Source organism: Corvus kubaryi, unplaced genomic scaffold (assembly GCF_017639235.1).
Source record: "Corvus kubaryi isolate FWS band 111438036 unplaced genomic scaffold, C.kubaryi_AGA036_p1.0 130, whole genome shotgun sequence".
Classification (NCBI taxonomy): domain Eukaryota; kingdom Metazoa; phylum Chordata; class Aves; order Passeriformes; family Corvidae; genus Corvus; species Corvus kubaryi.
The window spans coordinates 464,305-487,597 of record NW_024580665.1 but is presented as its reverse complement, the minus strand read 5'-3'; the positions used below and the strand labels follow the sequence as shown (position 1 = coordinate 487,597).

The 23,293-nt window shown below is 38.1% G+C and overlaps 1 protein-coding gene across 10 annotated transcripts in view; it reads left to right on the top strand.

The window, feature by feature from the left end:
• KLHL13 (kelch like family member 13) overlaps positions 1 to 23,293 on the top strand; it is an 88,062-nt gene that overhangs the window by 27,526 nt on the left and 37,243 nt on the right. The window contains exons 1-2 of one of the 10 annotated variants that reach the window (XM_042027571.1): positions 20,527 to 20,615; positions 21,094 to 21,206. The exons of 5 other annotated variants lie outside the window; for them this stretch is intronic. In XM_042027571.1, coding sequence (XP_041883505.1) covers positions 21,109 to 21,206 — 98 coding nt within the window. In that variant the 5' untranslated portion in view covers positions 20,527 to 20,615; positions 21,094 to 21,108. Of the gene's footprint in view, positions 1 to 850; positions 969 to 14,520; positions 14,603 to 20,208; positions 20,616 to 20,838; positions 21,207 to 23,293 lie in introns of those variants that run through there. 4 more of the 10 variants (XM_042027625.1, XM_042027588.1, XM_042027580.1 and 1 more) reach the window with 4 other exon arrangements.

Genomic DNA, 23,293 nt, shown 5'->3' with positions numbered 1-23,293 from the left:
GGGGGGGGTTCCATGGCTGGAACAGGTCCATGGCTCCAGGATGGCCGTGGCCCGGCCCGGCCTGGCCCAAGCAGGGCCTGGCCGTGGCCCGGCCCGGCCTGGCCCAAGCAGGGCCTGGCCGGGCCCGCTGGCCCCCACACGGGGCCCGCAGCCACCTGTCCCAGCGCCGGAAACGAGAGAGAGCTTGGAGGGGGAGTTTGCCTATTCTTAAATGTGGATCACAGAGGTGATCACAACTTTAAGTGGCTTAGAGAATTGTCCATATTCAAACTGGCCAGCTGATAGGTTCTTTCAGTTCCCAGAGGAAACTGTAAGCACCCCTTAGCAAGGACGTCCCTTCCGGGACTATGCTTGCTAACCTATGACACCAGTTTCTCCTAATTGATGACATAAATTGCTAAAAGTAATTTAGCAGCGTAAATGCATTTGTTTAAGGCCCTTGCTGGTCTGAATGTGTAAGTTTTTTACAGAAACAGCACCCTTCATGTTTCCTATGTCTTCACTTTCATGCCAAGGGACAGGATCCTGCAAACAAAACACTCTTTCTTTATTGCTCCCAGCAAACAAATTACCAGTCAGGCAAAACTGCATGTCCCTAGTGATGTACTGCTGCAGGCAAGATAAAAAGCATAAATGTAGATCTTTCCAAAACTTGAGGTAGCATGTGGATAGAAGAGATGAGATTATTTTGATATAAATATTGTCACTTTCACCCAAGGCTTTATAAAATTAAAATGTCTGAAAACCTAGTTCAACTTTTGAATTTAATTTTAATTCTTGATGCTTTGTTGGCACAGAGAACAACTAGTAAAGTTTGGTGATTTTTTTTTTTCCTTTTTTTATAATGCAGAATATTTTCATTGTGTGGAATGCTTTGTGGTGACAAAAACAACTTAATATTGATTTTCATTGGAAAGTAATTTGGTTCTTAACACGTTTTCAAGAGAGATTTTTGATGAAAAAATGAGGTAAGTGTATCCTTGTGAAGGGAGCAAGTCCCATCTTCTCTACAAGTACATTTTAGATATTGGAAACTTGTGTTTAGATGTGATTCTATGTTTTAGAATGTCTCATCTGCTTTGTGGCTTTCTGTGATTTAGGATTTTTTGAAACCACAAGACTTAATTTCTTATAGGAAACAGGAGATGGACTCCATAGATCTACAGCAGTCATTTAATGCAGACTTGATTACCTTAACCTGACAGAACTTCCAGCAACCTTATTTCAGTGTCTTTTCTTGAAATTAGATCCTCACTTAAAACATAATTGTTCTTTTATAACATGAACATGGAAGCTATAACATTGTTTATATTATCTTGTGCTGTACTTTGCACACCCGTAATGGTAGTTTGGCTGATGTAGTTAATTTATGTTGGAGTGACTGGGTCCATTCTTTCAAAAAAACGAGAAAAATAATTATTTTTGTAGTGCAGGATGTTTCTGTAGGAAATTTTTGAGCTCCATGCTCAAATATCTTGATTAGTTTTCATGGATTTTGCAGTTGAATAGGGACATCATACTTAAATGGAAAGGAAAAGGTAAGATTAGGGGTCTTAAGTTTACGATGAAATGTGCTGCTGGCACAAAGATTTCTGACACTGCTTTGTAAAGGAACTTTACATCCTGACATCCTGTCAGGAATGATAGTTTTGATTTGGTGTTTGTCTGAGAAAGTGACGGGGATCCATCATGTGCTTTTCTTCACCACTGTACAAAATGTAACAGCCTGGCTATGGGTGTTTCAGTATATTGGTAGGATTTCTTTTCCTTTTAGGTGAGTGAAAATATTACTGCAGCAAAAGGCATCGTTCATGACTAGGATTTTCTGTTAATGCCATTTAAGGCTTCCACTTTTTTCGTTTGGATTGCTAATGGCATTTTAAACCTTTCATTTAACTAGATTAATATAACCATTTTGAGCATTCATCTTAAGAATAAATGCTTGATTATTTCTGTTCCAACACATGTGTTGACATTAAGCAACCCTCTTTCAGCAAATTTAGACTGAAGAAATCTTATTAGTTTCTGTAGTTTCATTCACTGATTTTGTGTACTTTTGTCTCAGTCTAAACAGGTAATTAATGGGAAAACAGTTTAAATTATTGAAGTTATGTCTTGGCAGTAGCTAAATCAGTCTTGAAGAATGACCAAACTCATCAGTATGCTGCTCTCTGCTTCTGGGGGGATTTTTCCTTACATATTTGATTAGAAGCAACAGATTTTCTGCCTTTTTTTTTTTTTTTTTTTTTTTAATTTTTTTTAAACAGGCACACAAGTACCTTTTGTCTGCTGGATGCATTTATGGTGATTTGAGCATATTTAGTCTCAGGTTTCACTTTTCAGACTTGCATACTGCTGTCACTCTGAGTGCACACAACCTCTTAGCAGTGTTTTGGTCAGTCACATTTCTGCTTAGTGTGAAAAATGGCTCTTTAATGAATAATGCTGTGAAACTTTGAAGAAAAAAAGTTATAAAAGCTTTCCTTAGAGCAGAGTTCTTATTTATGTGTTTTCTCCATCTCTGAAAGCTTCCAGTCTCTAGTAATCCCAACCAGTACCTATTCAGTCCTATTTCCTTCAAGTTACTCTTTTGTACTTCATTTTATTTAGCAGTCATCTCTGTGTTCTTAGCAGTGATGTTACAAATATTTTCAGTCCTCACTAGGTTCATAATTTTGTCCTTTGTTCACAGGCATGTGCACTTGAATACTTTAGAAGTCCATTGCCATGTGAAGCCTTTTGAATATATTAATGTAGGAGTTAAAATTAGAAGATCAAGAACTAGAAAAAAGTTCCGTGAATTTTTTCTTTTAAGGAGATGATAAATTTCTTACCTTATTTATTGGATGCTTGTTTTTGTTACATCTGGTCTCAGTATGGTGTGTTTGACAGTGTTTATGCTTGTTAAGGGGGAAAAGGGTTCTTAATTTCAGTGGAAGGATTAACCTCTTCAGTAAAAAGTTTTTCTTCAGTAAATGCTTTTAGCTCTCCAAATTACCTTTTTTTTAACTGACCACTAAAATGACCTAAGCATTAGTAGAGTCAATATAGCTTTAGTGTTGACTTGCATTAAAAGAAAATATCTGTAATTTTTTTCAGTTGCCTAGGTAAAAGAAATGTTTTCTTTGTGATGGAATATATGATAAAAAAGCAAAAGTTCCTCTTCTGTGACTAGAAATTAATATGCAGGCTTAATGAATGTATTGAAGCATGACACAGGTGTATTCCTGTTAATTCTTTTTTTTTCATTAAGAAAGAACAGTGGTTCAAAGCAGAAACATTCTCTTGCATATTTAAAAGCAGGGTTTTGGTTTGGGTATGTTTCTGGGTTAACTGCAGTTCAGTTTCCTCTAGACATGGCTGTGGGTTCTGCCATCTGTCCAAGTGCAGCTTTAGTGTGTGGTTTGTAAACCAGTGCCTTTTGCACATGAATTGTTTGCAACTTGGACTTCATGTGGGAAGCAAAGAGGTGTGGATCTAAAATAGGTCATATTTTATTCTAAGAAGGTCAATTGCTACTTTTAATGGGATAGGTGAACTTGCAATCTTCACTGGCTGCTTGGAAGGTCTGGCTGGCTTGTAGGATGTTCAATATACTGTAAGCAGGCTTTTTCTGAAAATCTCTTTGGAAAATTCTCCATCTGATGACACCTTGTTAGCAGTGTAGTGTAATCTCATGCTGATTGTCACTTTCCCTTTTGTTTCCTATCTCTGTCTTCTGTCACTTGGGTGGATCTCTACTGGTTCTAGTTGTTCTCCTGATGAGTGGTGGTTGTAGGGTTATGAGTAGTTGTTTCCCTGCTCTGTTTGCTGTTTATTTGAATGCATCAAGTTAAAAAGAAGGGCTTTAACCAAAGCAACTTCATGCTTATGGGTAAGATGCTTTAAAGTCCTAAATCTAAAATAATTTACTCACATAGTGGGTGCAGCTTTGTCCCTTTGAGAGAGTATGGTATTTGTTTGTCTGCATGTAATTTATCCATTGTGATCCTATATTTAAACCGTGTGTATCACTTCTGGGTACAAACTGGCATAGCTCTTATATTGACAATGTACAAAACATTACAAAATAACCTGTTTTTTCAAAAATGAATCATTTTAATATGCAGTTTTATCTGCCTTAGCTAGCAGCTGATCATTTAAATGAACACTTTTGAAATAAAAGTTGTAATCTTGAAAAACAGCAATGCTGTCTAAATTGCTTACTCCCAGAAAATTCTTTTGGTGCTGAAGTTTAGCTCTAATCAATGTCCCTCCATTTAGTCAAAATGGAAGAATTGCATTATCTGCTATTCATAAAGGGAAGGGAAAAGAATAAATACAACTTTTCTTTGGGTGTGTCTGACCTGTTTTATTTAATTTTGCTGTTAACAGAAGAAGTGACCTAATTTTGAAAAGAAAAATGTCCGTTTCTTCATGGTTACCAAATAGTTTGGTACTTTCTATACTTAAAACAAATGAAAGAAACCGCACCCCACCCCAAAAAACCTGATGGATATGTATATTTCTGCCTTATTTGAACAGAAGAACCCCCCCACACCTGAACACAAAACCACCCTTGCATTATAAAACTCAACCAATCAAAACCTCCTACTTTTTTTTAATGCTAGAGGTGTTCTGCCTGTGTATGTTCATGTGTGCAGCTTGGTAATACATTTCCCATTATTCCATTGTCATTGGACATCTGGGATGTCTCTGATTCATGTTGTAGTTCACTTGGATGCAAAATCGGTCATATCTTGGAAAATAATCTCACAGTGGTGGAGACTGTGCTGGAAAAACAGGATACAAAGTCTTGCTTGTGTTCACTGTATGGAGAGATCAGTTTTGCATCTGAAACTGATCTGTTTTAATGAGCTGCACTTTAAGCTTACTAATGTTCTTAAGGACATCTTGTAATAATGAGAAGTGTTGGGTTATATTTACATTAATGTCCTGTTCTGGAGAATGAAAGTTGAAGCAACTATTAAGTTTTCATGTGATCTTCAGAGGTATTATACAGGTATCCTGCAGGACCAGCGAAAGCCGTTCAGGGAAACAGCTCAGTTTTTCAAACAGTGTGTTCTACAGCCTGGTGACTTCCAATCCCATAAATAGACACACACTGAAATCTGAAATCCAGCATCAGTATGATTCCTGCAGATAATAGCAAATTTAATAACTGAAGGCAACAGTGCACTGTTAAAATGTCAATGTCTGTCACGGAAAACCTTCAGCTATAACTACTGCTGTTCTGCCTTGTCACATTATTATGTGTATATTTATGCCTTACCTTCCTATGGCATTGCTGAAATTTGAGCATCTTGCTAATCTCCTTCCATTTTCCCAAGCTATGTTATTGCATCCAGCTCCATCGTGTTGGATTCCAAATGTTTTCAGCCTGCAACTACTCTGTTCCAAATTCCTGAATTCCGCTTTAATTCTTCTGCTCCAGCTCACCTGTTACAGGGTGGTTGAATCCAAGCTGACAGCCGGGTAGGTGGAGGTGGATCAACCAAGGATCTGGGAGGAAATTTAATTTGAAGTGAACGTGTTAAATCTTCAGATGGTCTCATTTTGCTTCTGTTGTCCCAAAGAGCACAGAGGTCATGTATCAACAAGTCAGCAAGACCCTCAGAAGCCCAGCTGGACAAGGAGCAAAGCCATGTTTGGTGTTGCTTAAATTGATGTGACTTGAGTGAGTCAGAGCAATGTGGGAGTGAAGCGGAACATGAGAGCTGAGGCAGAGGAGTTTGCAGGCTTTGTAAAGCTGCTCTCTTCTGGCTGGAGCAGCATCTTTGCCTGTTGTCTGGGCTCCTCTTTGCTCTCACAGCCAGGTTTTCTCCTCTCTTGTTCTGTCTCCCGGTAATTAGAGTGGCAGTGTGACACTGTTCAGTTCTGTTTTCAGATAATTAGAGCTCGGCCCATACAGCAAAGTGTATGGTTGTCTGTGTTGGGTTTTGCTCAGGGCGTTTGCCAGGACATCACTGGTCTGTCATTGGGAACCGGAAATCCTTTTCATTGCTGCTCTGCAGTGGGGTGTGGCAAAGACTTTGGCTGATGAGGAGTAATTATGTGATGCTGCTGGCTTGGTGTGCAGTTGGAGCAGCCATCCCTCTGCTGTATATGCTTCAGGAGTAATGAGCAGTGATGCTGGAGAACAGGAATGGCCTTCTTCTCCAGCCAGTTAACTGGGTTAGAAGACTGTTACAGAACTCAGGAGCAAAGGGAGGGAGGAGGGTAAATGAATTGAATCACATTGCTGGAATTTGCTGTGAAAAAGAATTTGTGCGTTCAACACCAGAAAGCTAAGACTCAATAATTTTAGTTAATTTTACTTCTGCTCTTTGGATTCTGTAGGCTTTCATCAGATTAGAGTACTGAAGTAAAAGCTTAGTCACATTGTGCCTTGTTCTAGAGTGTTGATAAAAAACAATTATAAATAGGCTGCTTATCTAGAGATACTGTATTTACTGATTTTACACCCAGATGCCTGATATAATGAGTGAAAATCCTGAAAAACTTCTTAGCTATTTATCGAATGTAATTATTTAAAATACTTGGTAGTCTTCAAATAGGTCTTTTCCTTTTAATAAATCAGTCTTTGATTAGTGCCATCTGCACACCCCCCTGTCACCCAACAAAAAAATAAATCCCTGAATGGACATTAAGTTCAAGATCCAGCAAAATTTTGTCATGTTTTAGAAATTTCTCCCCAGCAGCTGCTTTTTGGACAACAAGGTGTTGGTATTTTGCTTATGTTTCTACTTTAGTGAAAGACTCAAACAGAAGAAGGTATGTTTGTGCATGTTGCTTGATTCAGGATGTGAGCCAGAACATAAGTTCACAGAAATTTGATAAGAAGCACTAAAGAAAGAACGGTCTTCTGTAACAGTGTTTATGTAAAACTCCTGGGTTCATAGTTGCTGTAACTGTTGGTTTCCCTGCAGGGGAGATGCAGGGAAATGTCAGTGTTTACAGAAACTCTTGTGGCAAATGTTCATCTTACCTTAAGCTACTAACTGCATTTTGCTTTGAGTTCAGTACTGACCCTACTGAATAAATATCTGGTTTACTGCTTGCCTTCCTCCCTTCCTGATCTGACCTCTGTATCCTGTGCTTTTGGAGTACTGTATGTTTGTCTCAGCAGAGGTTTACCACCTGTCCCCAGAATCAGTCTTGCCTTCTTTTCATGTTTTCAGTATATGCTGTTCAGAGGCCTCCAAAGCTTCAGCTTTCAAGATTTTAGTGTCATGAAAGTACTGAGTTCCTTTGAGACTGCCTTTTGAATCTCTAGACACCAACACTGCTTTCAGTATAAGGTTTGAAATTTAGAATCAGTGTTCCAAGTGAGTGAAGAAAAGCTTTGGTAAATTGCAGAAATCTACTCGTTTCCAGTTCTAAATGTCTGTAGATACGTGAGGACGCAGGAGCAGCTCAGGCATGACTGATGTTAGTGCATGGCTTTTTTCTAGAATTATTTTAACAGTTGGTTATGTGGGATTATGGTATTGCATTTTCCTGGCAACACTTCATGCAATATGCAGCAAGACTTTGTTCAGGTGGTTGCAGTGGCATTCTGCCTGGTCTGAGTTACTCTCATGATTCTCCTGAAGTATTATTGTGCAACTTTGCTGTTGTATTAGTTATTTCAGAGGTTCTTGTAAAATCTTTCAGGCAAATATAATACTGTTTGCAGCATGATTTATGGTGTTGCTTGTGATGAAAATCATGGTTTGTATTTCTCATGGTGTGTGTATAGTCTCCTGCATATTATCATTCTGTCTTGTGGGGGCAAAATTGTAATTTCAGCATCTCCAGAAAGTGAAACTGCTGAACTTCAGAATGAGTAAAATATACTGTTATTGGAAGAACGCATCAAAGCAAAGCTTTGCTTAATGTAAGTTTTTCTTTGTTTAGAGACCCAGAAAATTGTTATACCATGGGACACATACTGCAGAGAGCTGAGTAAACATGGCTGAAAGAATATGCAGAAGTTTGTGGGAAGATGTGATGAGCAAGTGGGCATGCAAATAGGTGTCCTTGTATTTCAGCTGTCTTATGTTGTTTCTGCTGTTTGTACATTAATGCCTGAGCATGGTCTTGGGTTTGTCTGATTCTTACACCAAACTTCCAAATTCTGTTTTAAATTCATATAGTTAAACTTTGTAGTTCAAAATTACAGTGGAACATTATAGTCAGAAATACCTACTTCTGTGTCAGAGATTGTCTAAGATTGGAGAATCACTAGATGTTTGTCTCGGGAGTGATTGTGAAGCATCAGTTGACACACTTTGGAGTCAGTTATCCACTTAATTTGTAAATGTTACTTCATACCTAATTCTAGGTCTTCTTTCTTCCTTCACTGAAGCTTTTTCTGCTTCAGAAACTGTTGGTGGAAATTTGACATCTGGAAAAAGTTTTATATTGAAGGCATAGGTTGGAAATGATGAAAAATTTCTTGAAGTCATAGCTTAAATTCATCTTCCTTTGTGTTTTTATCAGTACAGAGTTAATTGCATAGATCCAGGTATAACACAGGAGGAAGGGGGTTTATAGTTGTTTTTACATAACCATGCATGTGTCCCACTACAGCGTCAAGGATGCTTTGGGTAGTGGGAGGTGAGGTGGAGAAGTTTGATTGCTGGCCTTGTATGTGAATGCGGAAGTCACCTACAGAGCACTGGGTACAAGCCACTTCTGTTTTAAACTGTTTTTCTCACTTTGCTTCAGTGAATCTGTTTTGTAGTAAATGGTTATTGAAAAACTGCTGGTGGGATAGCTGCAGCATGTTATGTGAAGACATTTCTACTGTTTCGTTTTTTATCCAGCAAACCTCTGCTAGTAATAGTTTCATGCAAAGCTTTCTCTTTATTGTGTTGGAGAGCTGGTGAATAAGCACCTGACATTTACCGTGCTTTTTGTGATGCTATATACTCTCAGTGTATTTCTTCTTCCCTCTCTGCACCCCATGCTGTTAAGTCCAATATAACAGTTGATTCTTGTACAGAAGCCATTTCTTAAGTTTTCTCAGCCTTTTCACTCTCTGACTTTCCCAGTTCTTTGCTGTAGCTGGTGAGATGGGGCAAAGGGTAGAATAGCTCATGTCTCACACCAGGTAAGGTGTGGGAAGGATACTGTGTTTGTCAGTAGGTGTCATAGAATATCCTGAGTTGGAAGTGACCCCTAAGGATCATCAGATCCATCTCCTGGGTAGTACAGGCTTAGGAACGTTGAGGCTGGGCACAAACTAGTCCAAGCTAGCTAGTCTTAGCTGTGATGTTGCACAGATCAACCAAAGCTTAAAAAATGCAGTATTTTTCATTGGTTTCATAGATGAAGTGAGTTTTCTGTTTGTACTGTTTTGTTTTTTTTTCCATTTAAAATGGGAATGTATTAAAATATTTGTCTTGTCGAGTAGTTCTTGTGAATACCAGAAGGTGGCATAACTGTTTTCCTAAAAGCAAGGAGTTCCAAAATGCAAGGAATGTGCATGATTCTACTACTCTGATTTTAAAGCTATTGGTGAAATTTTGATCTAAGGGAAGTTGGATCAACTTAGATCTTAGTATTTAAAAGAATTGTTTAAAGGTATACCCATCTGCCTTTTTTTTTTTTTTTTTTTTAATGTGAAATCCTTTTGTGCTGGTTTTTATAGGTAAAGTTTTTGAAGCTGGAAGTAGTTTACCTGAAAATGCAGCAGGAGGGAAGAAAGAGATCATCCAGTATGTGTGCAGTGAAATTCTTTCCTGAGGTGTTTTACAGAATCCCAGTTTCCCATGAACACGTTGTTTAAATAGCTTACTTTATCAATTTGCAAAATGAGACCAATTCCTGTTTACTATAAGCTCTTTAGCAAGTGCTATAAAAGAGTACATTATTAGTATGGTAACATATAAATGATAGTTTTGTGTGGTAGCACCTCCAACCACAGGCAGATTCTTAGGCATACTAACATTAAGTGTTAGAAACAGTAAGTATTGGTAAGAGTGTGCAAAGAAGACCAATGAGCCTTTTAATGACAATCTATTTTCAGGTAATATGTATCTTGTTCTAATTGGAAGCTTAGTCTTTGTGCAGTGTTACCCTGCCTTTATTGACAAGCTGATGTAAGAAAGTATTAGATACCATCTCATTTGATGCTTTTCTTATTAGTCTGTCTCTCAGGCAATCATCTCCACTATGGTGTTGATCAAAAAGTAGTTAAATACACTTTATTGGAGGTATTGTTTCCATTCAATGTTGTAGGGGGACTCACTCCTAGAGCAAGTGCACTGGGCATGATGGGCAAGGTTTTGGCAGTGGGGTGTCAGTGCAGGGGTGCCCTGTGCCAGACACAGCTGGGGTTGATTTTGCGTTAGCCCCCCTTTTTGTTAGAATACTTACGTTAATTGGTGTAGGACAACCCTGAAACTTCTGAAGGAATGAGATACATGGGATTTTTTCTCCTTCCTTCAGCTCCCTCTGGCAGACAAAGTCCCAAATTACACCTGCTTTACTTACAATTATTTCAGAGAAGGGCTTGTCCCAGCTCAAAGTTATCACAGTTGCTTGGTGTTCTCTATGTATGCTTCGAAAAGATATTTTCAGCTGTAGAAAAGTACGTTACTGCAGCTGCAGAAGGTGCTGAAATACAGATATTTCTTGATTTAGCTGACTCTTGCACTGTGACTTTGTGCATCACAGCTGTGCAATGCTATTTCACCCCAAGGACCTCTACACCACACACATCTATCATTTTTTTTTTCTCTAATGTGGTCTCTCTGGAGTCTGCTGTGATTCACTAGAGCAGCACAGATGAGAACGATGTGACTGTTTTGCATAGGAGCCTAGAGTTATTTGCAGAATTTAGAATGTTTTTTTCCTGACCAAATGAGGTGGGTGGAAGGAAGTGGTGCAGCTGTGCTGGTGGTGGCTGTCACTGGGCTGAGCCTCCCACCCATCTCTCTGCAGTCTTCTCCTCCTCTGAGCTTCATTGATTTATTTTCAGTTCTGTGTTTCTGAAGGGGAGTTTGCCAGGTGAAGGGATGTGGCCATGTGCAACAGTATAAAGATGTAGAAAACTGTCAGGAGTTGTGTGGAGTGCTGGTAAAATGACCTGTAGAAGCTGCTACATGGACATTGGTGAAAGCACTGAACTTTGCTTCTGAATAGGAGTCAGATGTCTGAAGTTTTATGAAATAAAGGTTTATAATCAGGAGACTTTAAACTATTTGATTTAAATAGTTCATAGTTTTTAAAAATGCAAGTAAGATTACCATTCTTCCATGGGTCTTTCTAAAATCAGGTTGTACTTTTCTTGCTATGTACAATTATTTTATGCAAAGCAGCATGTCCTCTTTTGATCCTAAATTATCCAGATTGTCACTAAATAGGTAATTGCAGAGTTCTTCCAATCTGCTAAGTGAATATCTTAAAACTTTAAATCTGCTTTTGGAAATGAATTAGTACCTTGTATATTTGCCCACCACAACAAATCTGAAATTAATAACTGGCATATTTCAAAACTTTGGCTAGGAAATGTGGAATTTTCTTGAAATTTATGTTCTCAGAGCTGCTAAAGATGAAAGCAGTTTGTAACTTTCTGTCCATAATTTAATTATTAAACAGGACTTTTGACATTTAGTGATTTAAAAGTAAAATACAGCATATTTCAGAGAAATTGAACTTGTTTTTGTGATAGTATTTTTTTGTCTTCTGGAAAAATCTAAATGTGAGCGAGGCATGCATTTGGAAAGTTTCATGTGTTTTTTAGGTGTTGATGACCGCTCAGATTGGGCTAATTCTATGGCATGAACACACTCATTGATTGTACACCCTCCCTACACCCCATTCAGCTCAATGTGAAAGGCTGTGGCCTTGGGTCCTTCGTATAACGGCACTCAACAGCGGGAACTTGCAGAAAACCTCTTTTTGCCATAAGGTGATTAGATATTTTCTGAAGAGGTAGTATCCAGCTCTGCTGAAATCTTGCAATTAAAGCTGTTCCACACATTTAGGACTGCAGGGGTGGTTGCAGGTATCCTTGAGGTGTGCATGATCATTGAGCTGCAAACACACATCTTCAAAGTGTCTTTGCTCATGGCTGCCTTCCAAGTGAAAGAACCAGTGAAAACGATCCATTTTTGTCAGTTGTCACTGTTGCTGTTGTGTAGGGAAGTGCCTCAAAACAAGAGACCTGGTTACTTGATTTTACTTTCCTTTTGGGAGCAGGTAGTGTGGAGGTTATCACTGGCTTGGTTTGCTGAGGAAGGGAGGATCCTGAGCAAATGAACCAGGGAGTTACCCCATGTTGTCTTTTGGGAAGGAGTCTTTGGACTACACCTACTTTTGTCAAATGGGATGAGTTGATTCCTGATTGCCACTGGCTCTTGAGGAGTGTGGGGGGATCAAGAAATCTAAAGTTTAGTACAAGACTCTCTTTTCCCCTGCACTGCCTGTTCAGCTGTTCTAGCTTTGGTACTAATTCTACCTGTTCTGATGGCATTTATTTAAAATGATCTGTGGTCTTGAAACTCCTTTTCTAGTGTAGAGAAATTACACTTTTTTTCTCTCACTGAATGTGAGAAATTAACACTAGGGATAAACAATTGACATTAGTGACAAATTTGAAATTGAACTTTCTGCTGCTTAAGACTTTCACGTGTCCCTGTGTGAAGGCAAGCTGAACTTTAAGGTCAAATTGCTATTTCATAAAAATTTATATTTAATATTCTTCAGAGTGTCTGATAGCAGGTAATTAAATTGGTTGCATCTGGGTGTCTCTTTTGTGACTCCTTGAAGGAATCCGGCTAGCTGCAGTGCAGTGGCCATGGGCAGCAAGGTGCAGCACCTTCAGGTCTCCTTGGGAGATGCACTCCTGCAGTTTTTATGGCTCCCAGGTTGCACACAGTGATTTTTGACAACCTGGACTTGAAGCATCATCATCTTGAAACCTTTTCAATCTCATTTTCTGTCAGTCTTTGGAGGGATTCTGGCCTTTGGATAAAGGTGTCAGGAGTGCCCACAGTGGAGATTTTGTGGATTGGAGACATCAGAAGTGACAATGCAGTAGGAATTCCTGTGTTCAGGAAAAGTTTGTATTTTTGGCTTTTAATGAAACTGAGTCATTACAGAAGCACACAAGAGTAGTGATCAAGGGCTTCGTTCTTGCCTTCCCACACCTGCTCTTCTGCTCTTTTCATCAGGGGTACTTTCTGTAGGTGTGCAAGACCACAAAAACACACTTCAGTGGATAAAGATAGTAAGATTTTGAGAATGAAGAGGACTAACAGATTCCATGTAAGTAATGCAAGAATGAAAGAAAAGCCTGCAAACTTTGATTTTAAGAATAGTTCCAAAAAACTTTACCTAACACATGACTCCTGTAGTTTGCAGTTTGCTGTCTGTGGTGCAGGAAATACTGAAATTGTTCATGGCTAGTGCTTAGTCCTGGCTTCTGTTCCATTACTAAATTGTTTAATATATTTGCATGATTTGAGTCTGATGCGTAAATGTGTTTAGGCGTTTAGACTTTACTAAAATAAATTGAACAGCCAACAGACTATAACAGCTGTGGAGAAGTTGTTTAGAAATAAATACTTCATAGTTCAGTTTGACCTAATAAAAATAACTGTTGCTTCAGACAATTATCTTCAGCAGGGTCAGTCTGGCTGCTGTAACTGTGCATTCATGTTTCTGTGTTGATTTTTTAAATATAATCACCTGGGGAAGATGAGCCAAGTTCTCTGAATAAATTGGTGCTAATTCAAAAGCATCGCTTCTTAGTGGTGTGTTGTCAGTAGAGTACATGGGCTTAGATCAAAAATTGGAAACCTTCATTAGCTCACTTTGGTTTTACCTCCTAAGTGTTTTAAGGCCTTACTTTACCTAATAACTTTTATGTAACAGTAATTTACCCAAGCTGATTTTTTAAAATATTATAACCTGTAGCTTGTAATTAACAGTGCATAGTGACAAATCTTACCTCAATTTTAGAAAAATCTCTCTTCAAGAATACACACAAGAAAATGCAAGTCATCTGTAAGTGGCATAAAATAAAACCCACTTTCATGGTAAGAAACACACACTTCAGAATAGATTGGAAATATTTCTGAGACTGTGTGTAGTTACCAAATATACCTGAGACAGGCTTTAATATTTTAATATATTAATGCTTCCAAATATTAAAACGGTGAATACTGCAGGGACTAAGTTTGTTCATTGCTTGTCTCCCTTTTCCTGCAAGTTTTTGGGAACCTGACTTAAGATTTAAGCAAAATTATTTTACTTAAATGTAAAACTTTAAAACTTTAAAGGTTTTAAAAATAGTTGATTGTGACCTTATAGGAAATGGCCTGAGTTTTTTTGAATGTTTGCTGTTGCTGAATAATTTCAGAAGTTTCAAACTTTTTTTCAAATTTTTTTTTTTTTCACTTATGAGTGATGCAAAGACCAGGGTTATGGACATTTGAAGAATATGTGAAATGGAGAAACTAATTTCTCAACATGATTCCTTCTCAGCCTCTTTGGTTTGTTGAAGAACATGTACTTACTTTGGTAGCCTCAAAATCATGTGAGAATTTGAACCTCTCCTATCTGAGATGTCTGGAAGGGAAGGGGAAGTGGCTGCATCAGATGCAGGGTAAATGTGTATTTGTCAAATATATATAAAAATAATGTATGTCTATATATTGTGTGTGTGTATGTGTGTGTATATATATATACACATGCTATATACATGCTATATATATATCTCAGGTCTGTAAAATTATTATACATAAATATACATATGCATACTATACATATATATAGTAGGCATATGTATATTTATGTATAATAATTTTCACTGAAATGATGCATCCTAAAATGTTACTGCAGCAATTTCCTCATTTATACAGGAAAAAATGCTGAGTGAGTGGATAGAAAACTGTAGCAGTTCTTGTTGAATGCATAGCACATGCCCTGACTGCTTAACTTAATATTTAAAGATTTGGGGATTTTTTTCCCCATTTGAGAAATGGCCCCACATATTGCTATAGAGACCGGAACCTGCACTGTTTACAGCATTTTGACAGCAGGAGGGGTTGGCTTCAAACCTGGTTTATCTCACTTCTTTATGATTTATGATTGAAGATTGTTCCTTGTTCCATGAGCAGTCAGCCCAGTTTAAAAGAATTAAATATATTTGATAGTAACTACTTTGTAAGCATCTCTGATCCATTTATGAGGCCACATGCATTGTGATGTCTACAGTACAACTGCTTCTAAGAGATGCTGTAACTTACACCTGGCGTCTGAAGGCTTTTTTTATCCCCAGTTATAAAAAAAACTTCTTTGAGACAGCACAGTAGGTAGCAAGTCAAAGTACAGGCATAATTGTCAGAACTGTCTGTAGCGGTTTTAAAGCTAACTTCTTAATGAAATATTAAAAAAAATAATTGAAAGACTGTTTCTTAGTAAGATACTTATTTGATGTTTCTACAAAAGTTGCCATTTCAGTAAAAGTGTTACCAGGTGCACATTGCCAATCTTTTTCTGTACTTCAGTATTTGGGGAATGTTACAGTGTTGCTGTGCCAGGACTGCAAATGTGACTGCAGTGGTTTCGAAACTTTGGATTCCTCCTTAGCACATATTTGTTTTTCCTTCATATGAATTTTGGTGTGAATATTTTGACAATATATGGTTAAAGAACTTATATTAATTAACTGGCTCATATCTAGAGCAAGTACTGTCAACACCATCTTTTAATTATTCTCTTCCAGTAATTGGAACAGCTGCAGTTTAATAGACTGAAAAGCCAGAGGTAGAGGCATGAGAAGCACCCATGTGAAGTGGAAAGAGCTGAATTAGGAAGCCAATTAAATTATCACACAGATTTTTAGGGAACCTGTAGAGAAATGTTATACATCCTTATTTGCTTCTCTTCAGTTTCTAGACTTGTGCCTTTGCAGCCATGAATTGCTAAAATGATTTTGGTATTGAAATAATTATTGCATTTGAGCTCCATGGCTTTGGGAATTTTTTACTGGATTTTGGGGGTTCTGCTTTATTTTATTCTGTGTCAAAATGGTCTTATGTAGTGTAGGATGCATCAGCTCAGCAGGCTAGTGATTTGAAGATACAGAAAAGATGAGAGCAGTTCCTCCCAATGTGAAACTGATTTTCTGCCTTTAGTTTGGAGCAAACTTTGCTAGTGCTAATATCATAAAACAAGGATTTTACCCTATAACAAATGTGTATTTTGAAGTGGAAACATGCTTTTGTATCAATGAATTTTTAGAACACAGGTGTTGGGGAAAAGAATCTCAAAATTTTGAATATGTTTACTGGTCTTACCACTATCATTTTAAGTTATTTTTCTTGTTGTTCAGTTTGGCATCTTTTCTTATACAAACACTATATTAATAGAAAATAGTTTGTGACACATATATTTAGACCTTTCAGTTGTCTACATTTCTAGATGAAAATGGGAGATGTACATCATACCGTCACTGTAGCTTTGACTGTTTTTCTTTCTGTAAATCTAAAGAAGCCTGAGGTTCTGGAAGAGAGAAGACTTTTCAGATCATGCTAGAAAGGGTTTCGAAGACTTGAGAAAGTGCTAATATAGCATAACCCTACTTTTTACCTAGTGCTTTCGGTTCCTCTAACACTTAAGAGATTAATAAAAGGAGAGAGGCAAGTAGCCTGTTTAAGTGGAACAGCAACTTTTTTAACTGCAGCAAATCACTTGAATGAGCAAGTATTTTTTTCAGTTTTGTTTTTAACAGTTTAAGAACTGAGGAGAAAAAGTTAAACTCATTATTTGTGCAAACTAATGAAAATCCAGTGGCATCTCTAGAAGTTGACTTCTATTCTGCTTAGTTTTTGTACAAAAATTCAAGTGGCATTCAAAGGCTAAGAATAAAGACTTTCAGACTAGTACAGTTTTATGTTGCCTGGGCTCTGATACAGCTTTCTGCCTGTGCCTTTTTCTTCTGCTTGAACAACTGTGAAGGGAAGTCTTATGGGAAATGCAGAGATGGTTTAAAAGTTTTGTTAGAAGTACAGATGCCCCAGAAATGTGAACACAGTGGGCTGTAAGAGGACAGCATGTTGACAGTTGGTATGTATGACAAAATGTGGTAGCAGCTTAGCATTCAAGTTGCACAAAGGAAGGAAGAGGATATCCTCAGAAGAGAGTCACAAGGGACATGGTTTTAGCTGCATTCCTGCCTTGAAGATTGGGGAGAGCTTGCAGAAGAAAAGATGCTGTGATCAGTGCCCTGGCAAGGGGGGCACTGCATGTGATTTGGTCATGTGCTTGCTGTGTGTGATGCTGTGTGCCTGCTCTTCTCCTTTGGGGCAAATTTTGCTTGTTGCTCAATAGTGAAGCAGGATTTAGATGCAGGGATGGAGGAAGAAGGTTAGGAAATGCTTTCCTCTCTTAACACAAGCATTTTTCAGTGATTCTTCTCTTTGTGGACAGAGCTGCACTGCTGTTCAGCCCCAGTCAGTAGCTTCTGTCCTTGCTTAACATCTCAGGTCTGTAAAATGGCACCTTGGGATCTTGCCTTTGGTGGCATTATTTACTTCTTTCTTCTTATGCCACCTGTTCCTTTCCTTTATGGCCAAGTTTTGTGCAGAAGTGCTTGGTACTCTGTCAGTTACTTCATCTGTGCTCAGTGCAGCTTTGGAAACACGAGCATGGAATTAGTTGCTTGAAACCCAAACACTTTCTCATCTTTTGTACACTGAGTAAAAGATGTGTGGGAGACTTGGATAATAAGTAGGATATAACTTCAAGCAAGTTATAAATAGTAGATGCTTTTAATTTTGAATTTGAACTTGCTTGTGAGAAAACTACAGAGACCAAGTCCTTTGAATGGTCTCAAAAGGATGTTTAATCTGTGCAGTTATCATGGGATTTTAAGCATTTAGGAGTTTTAAACCTAAAGCACATCTCCAGTTTGTGTGCCAAGTTGGTGTGTTTTCAGAGCACTTGTCTGGGAATAACTGTTTTCTCAACAAGGAGGATTCTGCACACAGCTGTAATTCTGCTTTTGGCGCTCAGGACCAGTTCATTTGAAGATGAGTGACAAAGCTATGTAATATGAGAACGCAAAATGTATATTCATTGGGTGCAATGCACTCCAGGAGATCAGATTACTTTTCCTGTATTTTAAAATGCGCAGCTAAACTGTTATTTTGAAGTCTTAATTAAAATATCCGAATTATATACTGTGATTGTCTGTTGTCTTAGGAGTAGTTTATGGAAAGCATAAAATACATAATAATAGTATTTTCCTTGTGAATATGCAACTAATCTGTGACTGTCAGGAAGAAAATGGGATTTGATTTTTGTTTTTTCTCGTTGTGTGTGGATAGGTGATTCATTTCTCACATGGTTGTTCTTTAGCAAGTGACTAGCATTTCCCTATTTTTAGAGTATCTGCCACTGCTACTTTCTTCAATTCTGGATTTTGTACATGGGCTGTTTGGTGGAGTAGTTTGTGCTGGACTTCAGGAGGGGATTTGGTTGGCGGTGCTTGGGATTCCTGTACTTTCAAAAAAATGTTTACTGTTACTGTTTTTTCTGCAAAGGTTTTATTTATGTTGCTTGTAGAGTAAGTGGTAAAATAAGTGAGACCAGAAGCACACAAAGGAGAGCAGATACTTGAGGACTCACGCTGCCCTCTAGGGTGAATGATCTTTGGGTCAAAAGTGAGAAGTAACTCTGATTTCTGTGCCTGTGTGGATTGACATAAATGTCAGTCAATACTTGGGAATGACTTTGTGGCTCGAGTTGGATTTTATTTTACAAATCAGAAGGGTATTTCAGGAGTTACTTCTGAAAAAGGGGTCCATTGATTGTCTTTAGCCTCATTCTTTTTTTTTTTTCGTATTAGTCATGCTGCTCTTAATAAATAAAACATGTGGCGATCTCCTTGGAGGTGGCAGAGCAGTAAGAGACTTTACAAGCAGTTACCAGTTGGTTGCACTGGCTGCACTTGGTGTGAGGAAGGGAGTAACTTTGCTTATTGTATCTTAAGACACTTTCTGTATAATGGTGAATGTAAAAGCAAAGTTGAGTGTATGAATGCAAACTCATGATTTTTTTTATTTTGTGATTATAATAGCGGTTATTTGACGTCTTTCAACCTGACTTCTAGGCCTTCAGTGCAGAGCTGGCATGATGTAATAGTCTGGTGGTGTGTCTGTGTGAGAATGGACACAGTATTGACCATGTGTGTAGCCAAGTGTGTCTGTTTGCATGTAAATGCTTGAATTATTTTGCTAAAAGTGTGACTGTGCTAAAACTGCATGGTTGTTTTTGCAGGACTAGTGTTTCTTAATAGTCATAGCATATAAACTCTGTTGTCATACACAGTGATGTCTCTTCAGCATCCCAGTAGCAGTTCCTGTGAAATTTGTTGCCTGGCTTAATGCCACTCATTTGTAATTTAGAACTTCAGAGAAGTAGGAGAGAGGCCCTCGATTGTTTGTCCAAGGAGTGCATCTGGTTTTGAGTGGGGTTCTGCTGGGTTATTTTAGTTCCTTGCCTTTGGTTTTGGTAACGGCTTCAGAAGCCCAAAAGTATTTTGGGCAAACATTTTCAGTAATGGTGATCAGGATCAGCAATTATTCCCTGGTTATTTCAGCCCAAACTTGAACTTTACATTGTATGTTTCATTGTTACAAAAACCCTCTCAGAGTGTTGTTAAATGTTACTAGAATGATTAAATTTATAGTAATTTGTAGAAATAGCTGCTGTCCTGGTTCAATTCTTTATTGCTAAGTAGTGTGATAGGGTGTTGACTTTTTAATGAGAGGATTAAGCTGTCCTGATGAATAGAAAAATTGTCATGCTGTATAGAGACTATTCTGAAATGTGTAGACTAAATATCTTAGTGTTGATTTTTTGTGCTGTGGCAATACATTAGAGGTGATTTATGTTTTTCCTGTAAGGTGATCAATATAGCTGAATTTTTGCCTTCTTTTCCCTAGAAACCTGCTCTGCTTCTGCATAAGACGCTATTAAATTCCCTATTCCCTTTTTAATAGTTTGCCTTCCCTGCTCCCCACTGTCGTCAGCCCCAGGAGGTCACCAAGCAGAGCCCTGAGTTGCTGAGTGGTCCGTGATGGGGACCTGCGTGACCATCTGCTTCATCAGTTCTGGAGGCAATTTGGGAGCTGCTGGGGGCGGGGGGGGGCGTTGAGAATTAGATTGTTGATAGCGTTCCTACAAAGACTGCTGTTAACAGCCTGCTAGTCTCTGCTTCTCTACTGCAGAAGACAGAGTGATATTTGTGTTCCCATATCATGTTGTAAAATGCATGAGATTTTGCTCTTCCTCATTGGAAATGAGAATAGGAAAATGAGAGCATCCTGAACCAGAAGCTATTAGAAGAGCATGAAAACCTGCAGTGATTTCTGCTTTATTTTGTCTTCTTAGCTATGGATTAGAAGGACTGATTTTTGCAATGGGTTTTTTCCATAATGGCATTCTTGTATTGTTTGGTCAGAGCTTGCACAGGAGGAAAACAGGCTGCTGAATTTAGCTACTGATCTCTATTAGCCGTGGCCTAAGGCTATGCTGAGATTTATATCCCATTTATATTGTTGCAGCTCAAAAGAAGAATTTTCAGAGGATGACAAGTGTATTCTGAGTAGGTATGTTGTTTCATTTTCATATGAAACCCATTTTTTTTTGTTTCTGCTTCTATTGGTCAGAAATGAGGTTAATAGGAAGAGAATATAGTACAGTGCTGCAGTGTCCCTGTTAGGGTAGAACAATAGCACCAGAAACAGTTCTTTAAAAATTAGCTGCTTTTATTAAATAAAGCTGCATTGTGCTGGTGTGCAGAGTGCAGTATTTTTTTTCTTAGCATATACTGCAGTCAGTGCATCCCTAACGAGGTGGCACTATTGTTGAGTTAGAAGGATAGAATCATCATATTGCTTTAGGGGACAGCAGGATTTAAAAGGAGATGCCTTACAGCCCTGTTTTACAGATTGGAAGCATCGGTTTAGGGGCATTGGCAGAATCATTTCCTTGTTCTTAGCAGCAGCCACTGCTGTGTCAGTAGTGTGTGGAATGGAAGTCCTAGTTGGTAGTCTGTTATGGAAACGCTGTTTACTGTTATTGTAGTACCGTGGTGACAACATGCCATTGAAATGGAAAACGAGCTCTCCTGCTATCTGGAAATTCCCAGTTCCTGTGCTTAAAACATCCAGGTCATCGCCACTTTCTCCAGCATACATGTAAGTGAGAGAAATGAGGATAATAAGGTGGGAATGTTTTTTGTTAGACTACCCTGTGGCAAAATACCCTGTTACATATTAAATGACATTGGCACTCAGAATTTTATCTTGTTTGCTATGTAGATGCGCCCCCCCTCTCCCATTTTTATTATGGATGTTGTGTCAAGTCTTCTCTTTTTGTTGAAACGTAGAGAAATTGTGCAGATTAAGCCATATTCATAATGATATTCTGTACGTTCATTTGAGAAGTTTGTGGTGGTGTTAATTTGTAGAGTTGATCTTGAATTGACAAGTTAAGCTTTGAGGCTGGCAGGCTTTCTTTATAGTGTGTATGTGAACATTTCCTCCTCCTGACTATTTCATTTGGAAATTGAGCTTGAAATCACCTGCTGTATTGTACTGCATTTCTGTTCATGTGAGTTCTTGTAGAGATGAAATCATACTGCTTTGGTCTTGTTTTATTCTTTGAAGTCTTAGCCTTAATACAAATTGAATGTCTTCATAAAAAGTTACACTAAAATGTTAAAACATAAATTTGAATCATTCATATCTGAATACTTACGTAGTTATACAGGTTGTCAGTGTAAAGTAGCTTCACAATATGCCTTTGTCTTGCCAAATCCTGATGCAGCTTTTGTTCACCTATTGTTGCTGTGAGTTTTGTGTTAGCATATACAGGTGGCTTTTTTTTCCTTCTCTGAAATAAAACTGCTAAGCACAGGGTACTGAATTCCTTCTGCCTTTATTTAAGGAAGCAGCTCTTTCAAAAGGAGGAAGAGTTGCTTTAAAATGCACGGGTAGCAGTGTAGGTGACTTTTCTATCTGGAAATTGCTGTAAAGGCTGCTACTTTTCAATAGTATTCCAGCCTAATACCTACAATATTAGTAGTTTTAAGCTTGCATTGTCTGCTTGCAGATAGGCTTTTGTTTCAGCTACAGTAGGTACATGCTGTAAGAGAGAGGTGCACAGGTCCTCTAAATGTCTTTTTTGTTGTTGTTGCTGAGCATGGCATTGTTACTGGTGGGGCTGAAAGAATCCAGTGCCATGTGCATGGTCACTATTGTTCTCAGGGAGAAAGGCTGAGGGAACAAACCTGGTTGTAAAAAACCTGTACTGGGCACGCTCACATTTAAGATTAACTAATCTTATGACAAGATGTGGGTGTGCTTCAGTCTTTTTACCGGAAGCTTCAAATATACTTAAGGCTACCAAAAGAGAAGGTATTTCCACCTATTCTGAGTTGTTAAAAAATATGACTTAAATATAAGGAAAGTGTCATTATGATAAGAGTTGTGAGACATTTGAACCTATTTCAGGGAAACAGTGTAGTCATTGTTTTATCTTATGCTGTTGTTATTAAACTGTAGTACTCTTAAATACAAGAAAAATCAGAACTAGCCCGGTCTGATGTCTCTGCTGCCGAAACGGAGCATTTCTTTTGTGTGTCGCCTTTAAAGTGCTAATCTTAGCCCTGAGAATGCTCCAGCCTTTGTGATGGGGATTGTGTGGCTGATTATCTCAGTGTGTTGAAAGTATGAACAGGTTTATTGATCATGCTTAAACTATATGACGCTGAGCTTATCTGGAGTATGAGAAATATGTTCTCAGCAGCCTTAATCTTCTCTTGATAATGAGTCAGTGTATCTCAATGTTTATGAAGACACTTCTTCACTGGTACACAGACCTGACATTAGGAGGACTCGTATATCTCACATTAAAATTATTCATATATATTATTGTAAAGAATGAGAAACGTTACAAAATGGCACCTACTTGATTAGGCAATATAAATCAACTAATTAAAAAATCCCTTGTAATTTAGGTTGACCAGTAAAATAGGTTATGGGATTAATTACCTTCATTGCAGAGATAACAGTAAATTTACTACTGTTTTATATAATCTGATGTTTTTCATATTCATATTTATAAATTTTCTGTCATAAGTAGTACTCTGCACACTAGCAAAGGGCTTATGTTTTGAGTAAAGGATTGAGGAATAAAGTGGTGTGTGACATGGAACACATATTGATGTAAAATAAATGGCCATAAAACTCTAGAATTCACAGATGAGCACTTCAATACTAGG